At 53.0% G+C, this 15,798-nt stretch overlaps 1 protein-coding gene across 7 annotated transcripts in view; it reads right to left on the bottom strand.

Annotated features, from left to right (window-relative positions):
* The window catches only part of TBCD (tubulin folding cofactor D), a 190,006-nt gene that overhangs the window by 45,584 nt on the left and 128,624 nt on the right, over positions 1-15,798 (bottom strand). For 2 of the 7 annotated variants that reach the window (XM_046676423.1, XM_046676420.1), the window contains exons 18-22: positions 12,729-12,809; positions 12,212-12,285; positions 10,269-10,386; positions 8,649-8,730; positions 644-675 (exon numbers count right to left, since the gene is read on the bottom strand). In XM_046676423.1, the coding sequence (XP_046532379.1) occupies positions 644-675; positions 8,649-8,730; positions 10,269-10,386; positions 12,212-12,285; positions 12,729-12,809 (387 nt within the window). Of the gene's footprint in view, positions 1-643; positions 676-7,083; positions 7,107-8,648; positions 8,731-10,268; positions 10,387-12,211; positions 12,286-12,728; positions 12,810-15,798 lie in introns of all 7 variants that reach the window. The other 5 variants (XM_046676424.1, XM_046676425.1, XM_046676422.1 and 2 more) reach the window with 5 other exon arrangements.

Below are 15,798 nucleotides of genomic sequence, written 5' to 3'. Positions count from 1 at the left end.
GACTCTCCTGGACCTGGGCCTGCCAAATGCCAGGACCACCCCAGCTGATTAACGTCCACCAGACAAGCGCATGAGTCCTGGGTTTTCTAGTAGGTTTAGCTCAAAGGATTCAGGAAATCTAGATATTTGCTTCTTGGCATCATTTGAGTTCCCTGCAAATATTATATTTATAATTCAGATTATATTTATAATCTGAAAAATTGCTCTTTGCTCTACAGTGACATTTAGTTTAAATACTGTAATGAAGAGGGAAAGACAGCGACGTTCAACATTCCTAACTTTATTGCCCTCATGAAAGACAAAGTGTGCCTCCGCTCACCCATCTGACCCCAGCCACCGCCAACCCTGTGGCTACTGAAATACATCAAAACCCCCAGGAGCGGAAGATGGGAGCCTCAAGTGGACGCACAGGAGTGGGAGCAGCGGAGGTGGGCCAGCGTCTCTGCAGGCCAGGCTAACGTGTGCGGCGGTAATTCTGACGGAGAAAACCACCCAGCCACTTGTTTCTGCGAAAGGACACACTCAGGAAAGTTCACAGTACTGAAAAAATTGAGGTAAACACCCTGGGACGTTTTCCTTCCCTCAACGGCAGGAATAAAGGATCGCCACCCGCACCCTGCAGCCGTCCATCATTCAGACCTACCTGCTTGTCTCATGAGTTCTCCTCCCAGACCCCTGAAAAGCAACGAGAACATGCAGGTTAAAATCTGATACTATACAAAACAACACAGAACATCATCACCATGTAACAGCTGTAAGCTCAGGCTTCAAGAAAAATGAAGATGTTAACTAGTTGCTTTTTTATGACAAGTATGAACTACTTTTTATGAAAAGATCTGAAAACACGTGCTGTAACCAGCTTCCAGATGTCTCGACTCCTAACTGGGGTTATTCTGATCTTCAGTTTTTACTGGATACAATCCTTACTGGGATTAATCGCATCATACACTCACACAGAACAAATTCCAAATACTGCTCAACCCTCACTCTGTAAGGACTAAAGGAATTTAAGACACCAAAAAGATACCATCATCTAGTCCAGGGAAGAGATCCACTAATGCTCCGTCATAAACAAAACCAGGAGAAGAAATCCTGCCTGTTCTAGATACCTAATTAGTATCTGACACTGACAACTGGAAATTGGTAAACAGGAATAAAGAAACACCCAGACGAGAAGACAGAAAATTAATTTATGAGACTCTGGCTTCTGCCCCAGAGAGAATAACAGGATCCAGATTTGCCCTCCTGCCTTAAACAACTAGAAAATTGGGCGAAATATATGAAACAAAGATTCAGATGCTGAAAAACAGAGGTCCCGGGAGGAGGAAAGCAAGCGGACGGAGCCCTAGGGCCCCAGGGCACAGCCTGAGGATGGCTCCAGACGCAGAGCAAGGAGCGAAGCCCAGGGGAGCCCCTGCCCTTCTGAGTCAAGGAGCTCGAGAGGGAAGGTGGGGAGGCCCAGGTGCTGGAATTTGAGGGGCCAGGGAGCAGCAGACAGACAGCTCTGGAGCTCCACAGGGGTCCCCTCAACCCGGGCGCTGACTGAGAGCTGAACGTGCAAGAGAAGACACTAGCTGAGCCTGAGAGGAAAGAAACGCTTGGAGGTAGAAGGCAGGACACTTTTGGAGCCCACATGGGGTGGGAAGAGCCCCCGGCAGCCAGAGCAGCAATGCCCGGTCACGCACGAGACACAGGCAGAATCCTCTCGAGGGAGCGCCGCAGCAGTCAGCAAGCTTGCCCTGGACCTGCCACAGGGCTTCAGAGCAGGCCTGGAAAGGACCCAAGGGAGTCCAACCAACCTAATGCCTACCAGAAAGCCACAGCCAGCACTGTCAGAAGGAGTGCAACAAGACCCAAGTCCAGCAACGAGAGCCTCATGCAGCCCGGCACCGACACAAGTGCGAGAAAACCCACCAACATAACCAGACACAGAAACGTCCAAGAAGACAGAGTCAGCACGCAAGGTCAATAAGACAGCTATTATAGGCTCCACATGTCCAGGAAGGCAGAGGGAAACAGGCATGAAGAGGAGAGAAAGGAAAGGTACAAAGAGACACAGATGGAACTTTAGGAAATAAACACGAATCCGAAAAGAAGAATGCAACTAACAGCAGTCGGAACAAAAACCAAAATAATAAAAAGCAAGAGGTTTAAAAAGATCTTGCTACAAAGAAATGCTGAAAGACTAAGAGGATCATGTAAAACTGACAGCGGAGTCAATTCAGACGAGCTCCTGTGTCCAAATATGGGACAATCTGAGCAAGAAAAAGAGTAACAATGATGCTAATGAATTACCACACACTGGGGGCAAAAAGCACCCACGAGTCTCAGGGATACATCAGAGAGAGCCGAGGGGTGGGAGGGAAAGTTGTTCTTCCCACACAAACTCCAAGTCACAACGTAGAAAGAATGAGGGGATCGGACAAGCACCCTGAGTCAGGCAAGGAGGGAAGGAAAGCGGGGACTCAGACAGCCCAAAGCCCCGCACCGCTTCACTCCCCAGCCGAGAGGACACACCTCCCACTGGCTCATCTGATCTTCTGGAGGCCACCTGCACCAGGGATCAAACTCAGCACCTCCGCTAGGGGACAACCAGACCAGCATGCACCCCGCGTGGCCAACACAAGTATCCACACAGCCATGCAGCCACACTGTGGTTACGCCAGACCTAACTGTGGAACAACCTGGCAAACCCAGAATGCAGAAGATTACACAAGACAACTGGCCCAAACTCTCAAAAAAGACTATCTCATGAAAAACAGAAGAGCAGGGACTGAACACTATCCAACACAGTCTGTGACGCTGAGCAGATCCCGGCTGGTGGGGGTAGGGGCGCTACGAAAACACCAGAGGACAACTGGAGGACCTGGTTCACCATGACGCCCGTGGGTTTGGTGCTGACACTGTGGTTGTGAAGAGCGGCGGTGCAGGTTACACAGAGAAGGCTCTCCCACAACTCATCCTCACGTTTCAGAGCTGAAACATCATGCCTACAACTTAGCTTCTGCAAAGAAAACAAACAGTACAGAGAGAGAAGCCCACTAGCTAAGACAAAGCAAACGGTCAAAATGTTAATAACTGATGAAGCCAGGGAAAAGGGGTACAGGTATTCTCTACACTATTCTTTAAATTTTGTTTAGGCCCATAATTCAAGATAAAACACTGGGAGTGAGAGAAAAGCAGTCCTTGCTACACCCTCTCCCAGGGAGCCTTTTCTGAGGACAGTAAACCACAGAGAACGCAGTTCCTAATGGCACTCAAATCAGTGAGAAAGCACAGGGAGAGCCATGCAGAGACGAAGGAGACCCGGCGCCCTGGGGCCCACGGCCACTGCTCCCAGGACAGCTGGGCAGCCCTCACAGGACAACTGAATCAGGAGTCTCCAAGGGGCCTCAGCTTTACTCACAGAAGGGACAGGCGCACACTCCCTGGGGGACCACAGCATGGGGCTGGGGCCACAGTGATGGCCCACCCTGGGGGCTGCCTCCGCATGCCTCTCGCATATACATCTCACATGTCCCACTCCAAGGTCAAGATCCATCTTCACTTGACTACATGAGCTGCCGTTTCCATTTACTCAGAGTCCACGTTGCTTTAAGACTTCTGTGCTTCTGTCCTGCAAATGACGGCCTGTCACCGCTCCTACAGGAGGGCCTGCCACTGCTGGGTGACATGCAGGGACTCCGATGTGGCCATCACAAGCAATAATGCCATCATGTACTCAAGTGTCACAGGAAATTCAACCCAGGGCTTCCAGAGCACCGGGCCCCTCAGAGGTGCTGGGCTTCAGAACTCGGTTCCCAGTGGGCCACGGGCACCAGTGCAGCCTGGCTAGGACTCCCAGCCCTCCCCTTCTGCCCAACAGGGAATGAGCTTTCCCTCAACCCTGCTGGACACAGCGAGTGCTCAGAGCTCCCACCACGCACAGCAGACCTCCCAGCACAACCCCGCCCGGCGGGCCAGCACTGACAACTCACATGTCACAGGGACAGCACCCCATTAGCTTGTCAGAACCCCCAGGATGCTCTGGTTCTGCTTCCTTCCTGCTGGTGCCGGGGGCTCTGCGGTCACATGGACACACAGCTCTAGCCCCGGGCTGAACCTAAGGGGTTCCTCCAAGGCAGAGGAGGTTTGCTCCACAGCCAGGGTCACTTTCCGGGGAAGATGGAGGCCGTGGCTAGAAAGGTCTGATGCTCTGTCCCAGCTGCGGGGAGGTTGCCTCTGAGCCCCCAGGATGCTGTGCCGCACAGGAGTTCTCTGTGCACCTGGGCCTTGGGCCCTGATGGGTGGTCTTTGCTGGCAGGTGGGCTACACAGAATCAGCTCCACCTGATAAAAACCCTGGACATCAAGGCTCAGGTGGGCCCCCCTAGGTGGCAAGAGCCGTGCGTGTGTCCTGAGTGGCCGCTGGGAGGGTTCAGGGCCGCCTGCATGACTCCACTGGGAAGGGAAAATGGGAAGCTTGTGCCTGGTCTCCCTGGACTCTGCCCTGTGGGCCTCTTCTGCTGCTATTTAACCTGTGTGTGGCTGCAGTGGCCACAGCCGTTGAGTGTAACGGCTTTGCTGAGTTCTGCATCCTTCCAGCATGTCACCAAGCCTGACGGTGGTCTCAGGGATCCCCAAAGTCACAATAAGAAAACAATATTCCAAGGAAATAATGGGATTACCTTGGATATGAGAGCTCAGAATGAGTGGATGTGGGTATAACACCCACTTGCAACCAACTGCAGGGGTGATGTGACCTCGCTCCTGTGGTCACTGACTGGGGCCTCTGGCCGGGATGTGTGTGTGGGTGGCACAAAGTGGATAAACAATGCAGTGGCACCCAGGCCTGGGTCCCCGGAGAGCCACTGCAGCACAGGGAGGGTCCACGTCTGACTGTTCCACACTGACCTCACTGAAGAGTGTTATTGTCTATTTGTTCTTAAGATCCATCCCTAAAAACAAACAAAGAGCACATGCACGTTTAGAATCTGTGAGATGCTGGCAGATGTCAGAAGCCTACAGCTTCCAGATAAAGCTGCGCCTAACACGCGCATTCAGTCGCCCTGTGGCGGCCATCTGCATGTGGTTCCCTGCCGGCTCTGAACCGTGGCTCTTTAGTCCAGTGGAGTCCAAGCCATTTCATCAGAAAGAAACGAACATGGTTTTATATGAGGGTGAGTTACTCCTTTCTCGCTGTTAAAACAGAGGAAATGCTGGCCGTGTCAGAGCAATCGCCGAGAGCAGCCTGCATCGCAGGGGCTCAGCCCCTGGGGGCTCCCGTGGGAATGGCAGCAGCAGAGTCCGCCCCAGGCCTACCAAGGTGCAGGCCCCTCCTCACAAGCTACCAAGGAAAGCCTGACCCCAGAATGGTCACCTTCGTGCTGAAGGCAGAGCCCGCCCTCCTGCCCACCCACAGTGAGTCCTGTCCGTCTGGGTCCACCCAAGGCTCCACCAGGTGCTTCTGGCCCAAGTCCACTAATGTGCACTCTGGCAGGAAGCAGAGCCGCAAGTCCCGGCAGACATGCACCTGTAGGACGGCACAGAGGCAGTGCCCAGCAAGTGAAGGCAGTCGCTGAGAGAGCCAAAGCCTGGCACACCTCCACACCAACCACGTCCCAGAGACACTCGCAGGATGTGGATGAGCCCTGCTCAGGCCTACAGGCTCGCTCAGCCACGGGTGGTCCGTGGGACAGGAAGGTCTGACTGTTAGTGGGAACGGAGGCAGCACCTGTGCAGTCTCACCAGAGACAGACTTGTCCAGAAAAGGGGATTCTGAAATAAAACAGGGGCAGAGACTTAAAGGAGACCAACTGTAGACGATAAGCACCAACTCAGAGCGGCCCCAAGTCAACAAATGGCAACACCAGCGACTACACAGACCATCCGGTTGGCTCCAGAGGGAAGACCCTGGCCTGAGCTCTGGAGAAGGGAGGCTGGAGACGGCGGGAGGCTGTCCGGAACACTGGAGGCAGGAGGCGGCAAAAATGAGAACAGGCTGATGCTACCCTACACAGTTACATTAAAAAGCCATTAAGAAAAATGAAAAGGCAAGCCAGAGACTGGGACAAAATTCTGGCAAACCATATGTCTACAAAGAGCTCACATCCCAAATACGTAAAGAAAACTGACACCTCAGTAAGAAGAAGACAGACCATGAAATTTTTTTAATGAGCAAAAGATTTGAACACTCACTGCATGGAAGAAGATAGAGGATGACCTGTCATCACAGGAGAAGATCAAGGTCACAAGTCACCAGGGAAATGCAAATCAAAGTGGCCCACGGGAACGCCTCCATTTAAGACTGTCCACACCTAGTGCTAACAAGAACACAGACAGCTCTCACCTGCAGCTGGTGGGAGGAACACGGCACAGCTGTTTCACAAGGTCTGTCAGTGTCTTAAAAACACATATGTGCCACGCGACCCAGCACCACCGCTCTGAGGGATTCACCCCGGAGAAAGGAAAGCACAAGTGCACACCAAGACTCATGCACCAGTGTCCACAGCAGCTTTACCCTAATGCCAAGAGCTGATACAACTCATACGTCCACCACCCGGCGAGCAGAGAAACACACCAAGCACATGCACACCACTGGAAACCACACAGCAGTGCGTGGGAACACACACTGCACACGCAGCAACACAGATGAATCTCAGAAACATCACGTGAAGTGAAAGAAACCAGACCCCGAAGACTTCATAGTATGATCCCATCTTCATGAAATTTAAAAAAGGCAGCGCCATGGTGACAGAGCAGATGGCGGGGCTGCGGGGCTGGGGGGGTGTCAGCCACGCTGGCTGCTCTGTCATGGCTGTGGCCACACGACTGTCTGCAACCATCAGGACGAGCCAGCCTTACATGTCAAGAAACCTCAACAAAACTTAAAAATACCAATGCGACTTTTCCTATCTCTTGACTGTAAGCAGCGCTAACACCTGCACAATCAAAGAAGCTCAGTGCAGACATCAGGGAGGACGATTCAATAGTAGCCTCACAACTCAGCTGCTGAAAAGAGTGACCGGACCACCCAACCTTTACTGACAGTGCATTTTCTTCAATTAGACACAAATCATAAGAACTTCAGGTTTGTAAAGCTTACCTGTATAACTGACGATCGTAAAGCTAAAGATAAAGAATTGAAAGTTCTTTAGTTATGTAAGTTATTTGTGTTTTTAAAATAACACAGGAGGTATACAATATTAATGGGCATCAAACCAAGAACAAGGAGAAAATGGTACAGGAGGCGCCTCAGCTGGGCTGGCCTCAGAGCTGACTGCAAGACCCAAGTACGGAGCCTCTCCACTCCGTGAGGGCTCACCCCTCACTAGGCCCCTGACAAGTACCATCTCACCGAACCCTCACGACAGCCCACTTTCCCACTTGGGAGGGAAACTGAGGCACAGCCAGTGAGGGGAGCCAGGACTGACCCGCGTTCTGGCCCCAGGGTCCAATTCATAACCGTTCCCCGAGACGGCCTCTCAGGAAGAAAACTAAGCATTCCAACCCGGGTTCTGATGATCCTTTTTCTTCTGAAAAACTCAGAAGCGCCTCCCAGCATCGCCACTGCCATTGCAGCTAAAATTTACTGAAGGTTCACTGTGCCAAACTCCACGGACACTCTAAACGCAGTCTCTAATCCCCAAACGAGCAAGGACGTGGGCGTGTCGTTGCCCACACTTCACAGGAGGAGGAGCCCAGTCTCGGGATCTACACCACTGCCGGTGTGACACTCGCACACCCACACACTGGGCCTGAAAGTCAGACGTGAGCGCCAGGCTCCGCTTCAAAAGGGGGAGATTAAATAAGCACACTAAACAGCTTTGCCAAAATCACAAACCGAGTTAACACACTAATAGGATAAGGGTTTGAAATCAAAACAGTGTATTTTTATACGAAGGGGAAAATCTGGAAAAATACAAAACTTCACGCAGAACAACAAACAGTAAAGCCGTTAAATCCTCGTGATTCTCATGTTTTCCTGTAACGTTAGCACCCAGAGCTCATACTTTACCTGGAGTCACAGATGCCTTTGAGAATCTCACAAACCCAGAAAAATACACACACCCTCTCCCCAGAGAAGTGCACCCAAAAATTCTGGGTGTAATTCAGACTCAAGATTCCCGCCTAGAGGCAGAGTTGGGAATCAAAGGGCTTCGTGCTTATCCTACGCGCCATCTCCACGAGAACAGGCCACCTCTGCGACCAAAGGCAGGGAATGCGCCGAGTCGCTGAGCTCCCCCAAGGAGGAGGACGGCGGGCACCATGAGACATAGACAAGGACTGGACACGGGAGCTGAGTGCTATCTGCAACACCCAGACTACGCTGGCCATTAGTCAACTTCTGTCTTGCCCTGAGGACACTTTGGCCACATGAGAAGAAACTCTGAGAAGCTCACTTTCTCTGAGATTTCTTCCCATCCAGACAAACCCATAAGGCATCGGCCACAAGAGAGCAGCCGATGGAGAGAGCCGCTGTGAGCAGACAGAGCCCGGGTCAGCCAACAGGCCCCAGGACAGGTCCTCAGCGGGAAGCTTTCTGGTCATCAGACCCCAGGGCTTCACATGGGGCTGAGGAGAGTGGAGAGAGCTCTAGCGATCAGGTGGACACTGGCCAGGCTCCGAGAGGCTTCGAGAAAGGGGCACGCTCCAGCACTGCACACGGACCTGCTGGTGAATCTGCTTCAGGCCCTGCACCACTGTTTCGTCCAGGTAGTCCGCAACGGGCCTGTGGAAGGTCAAGCACAACCTGTGAGAGGCGGAGGACAATGAGAACCAAGGAAGCCACGGCTCGGGCCTGCATTCTGTCTGGGGCCCGTCAGCTCCCCTAAACACCTGCAGGGGACTCCCCCAAAGCAGCGTCCACTCAAGGGGGTGATGGAAGGACCTTCACTGGAAAGCTCTGACAGAGGCAGCAGTCTGCTGACAAAGGAAACAGTCCTGCAACAAGGAAAGAAGGAGGCCAGCTTGAGAGCCGGGACCCCTGGGGACAGGGAGCACTGAGAGCCCTGGGGGCACTGAGGCCCTGGGGACGGGGAGCACTTGAGGGCCCTGGGGCAGGGAGCAGCCAGGTTCGCAGCTCTGGAAAAGAGACAGGACAGCTGAGTTGAGAGCAGGGCCTGTGGCCAGAGAGGAGCTCGCCCAGTGGCCCCTCGCCATCCTGTGAAGGCCTGCTCACAAGGCTGGCCCTCACTGGCACCAGAAACCTGGATCTCAGGAGGGTTCCTACCGTTCCCTAAACGATGAGGGTGGCTCCCTGCACCCACACTGCTTGTACAAAGCACGAGGCTTATGCTGAAGCCTGCTTTCCTTCTGGGAGTCTGGAGTTTTAGCACATACCAGACAGAATACCCACATGACCAGTCCCCCATGAACCCTGGGCACTGGTCCCTTGACCCTCCCTGGTGGGTGACATGGCATACGTGTCGTCACACTGCGTGCCAGCAAATGAGGTGCACCCGTGTGGCTGCACTGGGAGGGCAATCACGCCTGGTCTCCCCTGGACTTCTCCTCAGCCAGGTGAGCACTGCTGTGACGCCAGGTCCTCGGCCCAGCCCCCGGGGCCACTGCACCCACACAAGACACCCTTGAAACGGACCATGCTTGTGAGCCTGAGCCTGAGGCGAAAGACGACCAGACTCCAGGGCCCCTTGGTGAGAGGAGGGGTCATGGTGGTGTCTCACTGTCATTCTGTCCCCAGGCAACCACCCAAAGTGACACGACACGACTCAGTTCTCGCACTGAGTCCAAGAACCAGGTCACAGACATTACATGCGTCATGAACTCTCACTTTCGAGGAAAAGTCGGGTGGAGAGAAGAGTAAGAAAAACTGAGTGGTTCTTCGCAAACGTCCTCACAAGCGTAAACTTCTCAAATGAGCCTGCATCGCGAGCTTATTCATCCACACAAATTTCGCCAACGGAAAAAGTGCTTGGTGGAAACTTTTACCTCTATATTCTCTGATATTTTAAATTATGAAAAGTGACAAATGAACGAAGACTACTGACTATGTGAGCGACTCAGTACTGCCTCTGCCGTCACAGTCTGACTCACCACCTCAGACAGCGGGAGGCGGCCTGAGAGCACAGCTGCTTAACGCTCATGGCCATCAGCAGCCCCACCTGGCTCCCCGGAGGGAGGCTGCTCCATGAGAGGATGCGGCTTGTCAGAGGAGAGGGGACCACTGACGAACCTCGTCAAATAAACAGTGGGGACTTGCAGACCCGGCACACGGACACAAACAACAAACGCGAGCACCATGGGGTCCCGCGGGAGAGTGGTGCTCACCTGTCCTCCTGCACTGCCAGTCTGGACAGGCTGTGGGCAACCTCCGCACAGGCCAGCACTGCCCCATGCCGCGTGTGCAGGTCCAGACTCTGCGTCATCGACAGCAGACGTGGGAAGACTGCAAAGGACAAGGGCGGAGGACACGTGGCATGAACACAGAGGATAATTTGTAGACATGCGGATTCAGGATCCAAGGGGAGAAATGCACTACTGAAAGTGATCCTGTCAGGATCATTATTGCAACATCCAGGACTTAACCTCAAGTCACCAACATGCCACACTCCTCAGCGCTTGGAGTGAGCGGGACCTGACTGAGGACACCTCCTGCACCCCGAGTAGCACACGCCCTCCGGGTCCCCAGACACAGGGTGGGTGACACAGGTCGAGAACAGAGAGCAGGGAAAAAGGAAAACAGGCTGTTTCCAGGTCTTTGCTGTCATCAAGTGGGCAGAGCAGGATAGAGGCCGAGCCGAGGGTGCTCCATTGCACACGCGGTGCGCCCCAGCTCAGGAGCCTGTTCTCTCCTGCTTGGAGCAGAGGCAGCCTCTGAGCCTTCTGTGCTCTGGGGCCAGAGAGCAAGGCCACAGAAGCCTTATAGCCTGGCAGAAAGTGCAGATGAGGAGCCACCTCCACACTGGCTCTGCCCCGCCAGCCTGGGAGACTCACAGCCCTGAGCCTCAGCTTCCACAAATGCACAAATGCAGTGGAGGGTGTAAAAGCCAGGAGAGCTCCCACACACGCACTCAAACCTGCAGCTGGCAGCCATCAGCGTTTAAGAATCGGGTGGGCCGGCCCGGTAGCGCAGCAGTTAAGTGCGCACATTCTGCTTCAGCAGACCGGGGTTCACCAGTTCGGATTCCGGGTGCAGACATGGCACCGCTTGGCATGCCATGCTGTGGCAGGCGTCCCACATATAAAGTAAAGGAAGATGGGCACGGATGTTAGCTCAGGGCCAGTCTTCCTCTGCAAAAAGAGGAGGATTGGCAGCAGTTAGCTCAGGGCTAATCTTCCAAAAAAAAAAAAAAAAAAGAAGAAGAATCGGGGAATCCCCTATCTTGGGGCCGCTGACACTTTTGACCTGGGCAGAAAGGATGACACCAAGCACCCCTTCATGCAGGCAAAGACTGTCGATTAAAGGCAAGATTCCCGAGTAAGGTTAATTAACAGACCACAAAGCTGAAAGGGCCCTTAGGGACTAAGAGGCCCCAAATCTTAAAGCCCCAGAGTGTAAAACACACACCTAAGAAAAATCAATAACTCTAAGTGAGGCACTATGATTCGACTACTAGTTACTCACTCTAATAAATGTCAGTGGGAATAAGTATAATTTTGAGGAATTCGTGTATTGTTCCCTACATTTGAACTATTCCAAGTAGAAAGGACAGGATGGGACACGTGGGCTCCTTCCTCAGTGATGACAGTGTAATCAATTCAGACTCGGCGGTGCTCCCCCAGGCTGATTCCACACTGACGAGGACTCTGAGGCACCAGTTCAAGCTCGTCCCACAGACGTTGGCGAATCACGCAGGAGCCACCCGGGAGTTAGGGAAGCAGCCTATTCTGTAGTATATTACACTATGAATTACTTCACTTGTTCTTTAAAAAAGGCTACTTCTGAAACGCGCATGATGCACAACACACTCCGTCCATGCCCCACTGGGACCGGCACCTGCCCCCAGGACACAGATGCGGTGTTCACAATGTCTGTCCTCGCAGAGGCCGTGGCAACTGGCTTGTGTCCTGTCCCGATTAAGCACAGACCAGTTCCGCACGCACTTCTCAGCAATAGAGAAACACGATGTTATCTCTAGCCCGCTAGGCCTCGACACCCGCAGGGGGCTGTGTTCAGTGTCCTGCCGTGTGTGTGTGCATGTCTGAGGTGCACGTGTGTGTGCGCGCGTGTGGTGGGAGAGGCACCCACGGGACAGCCAGAGCACACTCACCGTGAGTGGCACTGTACTCAGGCGCTCGCTGGGCCAGGTTAGACAGCGCCTTCGCCGAGAGCTCTCTGATGACCCTGGAGGGTGGGGACAGAGAAAATTGTTAGTTCCTTCATTTTGATGGTTCTAGCTTTATTCGACTCATGAAATAGAGGACAGACTGTATACACGAGTTGTCAACTGGCCCCTTAGTCAAAAGCACTAACGAAAATAAACACACAAACAAATGACTAACCTCTGACTGCAACAGAGGAGGAGAGAACTGACCAGAACAGAGCACAGAGTGCAGCCTGTCTCAGGACACAGCCGCCAGCCCCGAGGAGCTGGATGGCAAGGTGGGTCTCCAGTCTCCCACCCCAAGTGATTCAGAGATGCCAGCACTGGGCAGAGCCGTGGGAAAGCACCGTGAAGAGGACAGAGGTGAACGTGAGGGATCTCACAGGGCTCAAGTTAACAGATGGGAGGCACATTTCATATTTGCGTAAATATTTCCAATCAGAACACATCTTCCAAAACCTACCCATCCCAGTGGTTGATCTTCATGGCAACCAGATGGTCTATCATGGGTCGTGTGTACTCAGGAAAGCCTGCAATAAACATGCTGAAAAAGACAATATCCAGAGACAGTGAGCACATGGGGGCACAAGAACTCTCACACACAACTAGTGAGAATGTGCTTTCAAAAACAGTTTGGCAGTTTTGATAAATATACAAAAATCCCCTTGGAAGCATTTATCCGAGAGAAATGAAGACGTATGTCCACATCAAGACTTCTAAAGGCGGCTTTATTCATCGGAGCTAAGACCTCAAACAACCTCAATGTCTACAGCAGGCGAACTAACAGATGAGCTGGAACAGCCACAGAAGAGAAGACAACTCAGCAACAGAGGAACCAGCTACCGACACACACAACACGCATGACTCTCAAGACCATCATGCTGAGCAAAAGAAGCCAGGTGCAAGAGCACATCCTTTCTAACTCCACCTGCGACAGTCTGTTAAGGCATCAGTGATCTACAGTACCGGGCAGGGCGGGCCTGGGCCGAGGCGTGAGCCAGCGCATCTCGATGGAGGCGCTGGCCACCCAGGCGCACACCGCCAGCACCCGCTGAACCACACGCTTTGCACAAGTACAGATGACGGAGTGTGGATTATGCCTTAAAAATAAAAGTTACATCTCTTGAAAACACCACCTGAGAATTTCAACAAAATAATCTCCGAGTCAGTGAGGCCTAATTATGACCAAAACCCAGAGGCCACAAAGGAAGAGATCAGTACATTCAAACACATGACCAAAAAAGAAAAACGTGTGCCAGGAAAAGCATACCATAAACAAAGGAAAAGGTAAAACATCTGCAACTGCTACCGCAACAAGAGCCTTCTTTAAACTAAAGGAGTTCTGGGGCTGGCCCCGTGGCCAAGTGGTTAAGTTCGCACGCTCTGCTGCAGGCGGCCCAGTGTTTCGTTGTTTCGAATCCTGGGCGCGGACATGGCACTGCTCATCAAACCACGCTAAGGCAGCGTCCCACATGCCACAACTAGAAGGACCCACAACGAAGAATATACAACTATGTACCGGGTGGGCTTTGGGGAGAAAAAGGAAAAAAATAAAATCTTAAAAAAAAAATAAAGGAGTTCTTCCAGTCGGAAAGAAAATACCATCAGACATTCACAGAAAAGAAAACCCAGATGTCGCTCCAACACACGCTGCAAGGGTCAGCCTCACTCACGAGGGAAATGGAAAAGCCTTTGTCCATCTGTCAGATGCCAGTCAGGAGGGCTGGCAGCCATTGTTGGAATGATCTAGAAGCATCCGGAAACACAGCTAGGGCAGCATTTTGGTGCAGCCTCTATGGACACTGACTGGTGCCGTCCAGGAAACTTAAAATGTAAATACCCTTTGGTCCAGCAATTCCACTTTTGTTAATCCATTCAGATGCAACCACACAGGTGACAAACGACTTGCACAGAAATGCGCACTTCGCATCGTTCCCAGCAGCGAAAGACTGGACAGAAGCCAACGGCCAGGCAGGGGGCCTGCAGACTGCACTTACGTCCAGACGTGGAACGCTCCGAGACGCAGCACAAAGACAAAAGTCCCACATGGGTGTTGTATGTAGCGCGTCGCAGACATGTCCGTGTGTAGCGCACACCTCAACAGCTGAGCGCCACTCTCTGACCCACCTGACGCTGGCATGACTCAGTTGCTCCAACACGTCCACGGCATACCGCCACTCAGGAGGATGGATGGAGTCAACACACCTACACGCAGGAAGTGAGCCGATCGCTCTACCAGACACAGAAGCCGGCCTCAACCCCAGAGGGAACCGGGAGGGACAGGGGATGAACCAGGAAGGGAGGCGAGACATGGTTTCCCCTGAACACCCCCTGCACCTCCTGAATTTCAAAGCACACACGTGTGTCACCTATTCCAAAAAATGCACTTTTACACCTCCTGCCTCTGACACACCCAACGCTCACACATATTGTCCCACCTGCCACACCATCCACACAGCCCCATCATGGACTTGGCCATCACCCACGCATGTCACATGGAAGCTGAGAGGTGGCACAAAGAGCCGAGAAGGGGGAAACATGATTTTATACAGATCCTGGTGGGGACGTGTGCACGGACATGTAGTGAACACGGGTGCCATGTGGACATGCGTGTGCCACAAGCTGTGAGGTCTGGGAGAGTCAGGTCAGGGAAAGTCTTTGCTCTGGATTTGAGAGAAAGCAGAGGCTTCTGCACAAGTGGGTGGAATGGAGAGCCCTCTAAAAGGCTACGAAATGCCTGCGAGGGAGTCAAGAAAAACAGAAATGGAGCCGCGACGCAACTCCAGTCCCACTTCCTAAGGGGCCCTGGTGCCAAGCAATAGACAGACTCGCCCCAGCCGGCGTCTGGCGCCGCACAGGATTCCAGAGAAGCATCAGAGAAACGACCAGTGGCCTCACGGGAAGAAGCCAGCAGAGGCAGCCGCCTGAGTTCTAGCCCCACCTCTGGTACCAACCAAAGGCTGACCTTGGAGAAGATGCTCTGCTGGAACCACCAGCCCAGGCAGTGCTCAGCACGCACTGTGAGCACTCGGGTCTGTGGAGAGGCCAAGCGTGAACCAACGGGGCGTCCACCAGTGGACAGACAGCAAGGGGAGCCAAGGCGAGCGGGGGGCGGTTGGGGCAGCAGGGCCAGGAGGCAGGGGGTGGGGTGACGAGACTGTAGGCAGATGACGAGGTGGGAGGAGGGGTCAGTGGGAGGCTCTCAAGGGTCCAGGAAGTGAGCTGGACTAAGATGACCTCGGAGCGGAGAGGTAGATGAGGACCGGTTGAGGACCATTAGGGATGCAGATGTGACAGAACCAGGGCACCCAGCAGACGTGGGAGTGAGCAAGGAGAAGCAGAGCTGAGCTGCTGGGGACTGCGGGCGCTCACCGAGTCAGAAGACAAGGAAGCATTTCATGGGGGCCTGAGTTTGAAGAGCTTAACAGGACAGGAACACACAAGATTCCTAGAAAGCAAAATATGACAAAATGCCTTTAAGAAGGTCACAGTTCTGCACACATCAGAAATCTGTTAAAGAAATTTACAACAGC

This window comes from Equus quagga, chromosome 11 (genome assembly GCF_021613505.1).
Source record: "Equus quagga isolate Etosha38 chromosome 11, UCLA_HA_Equagga_1.0, whole genome shotgun sequence".
Classification (NCBI taxonomy): domain Eukaryota; kingdom Metazoa; phylum Chordata; class Mammalia; order Perissodactyla; family Equidae; genus Equus; species Equus quagga.
Note: the sequence above shows the minus strand (reverse complement) of the source record. Positions and strands in the feature narration are given on the sequence as shown.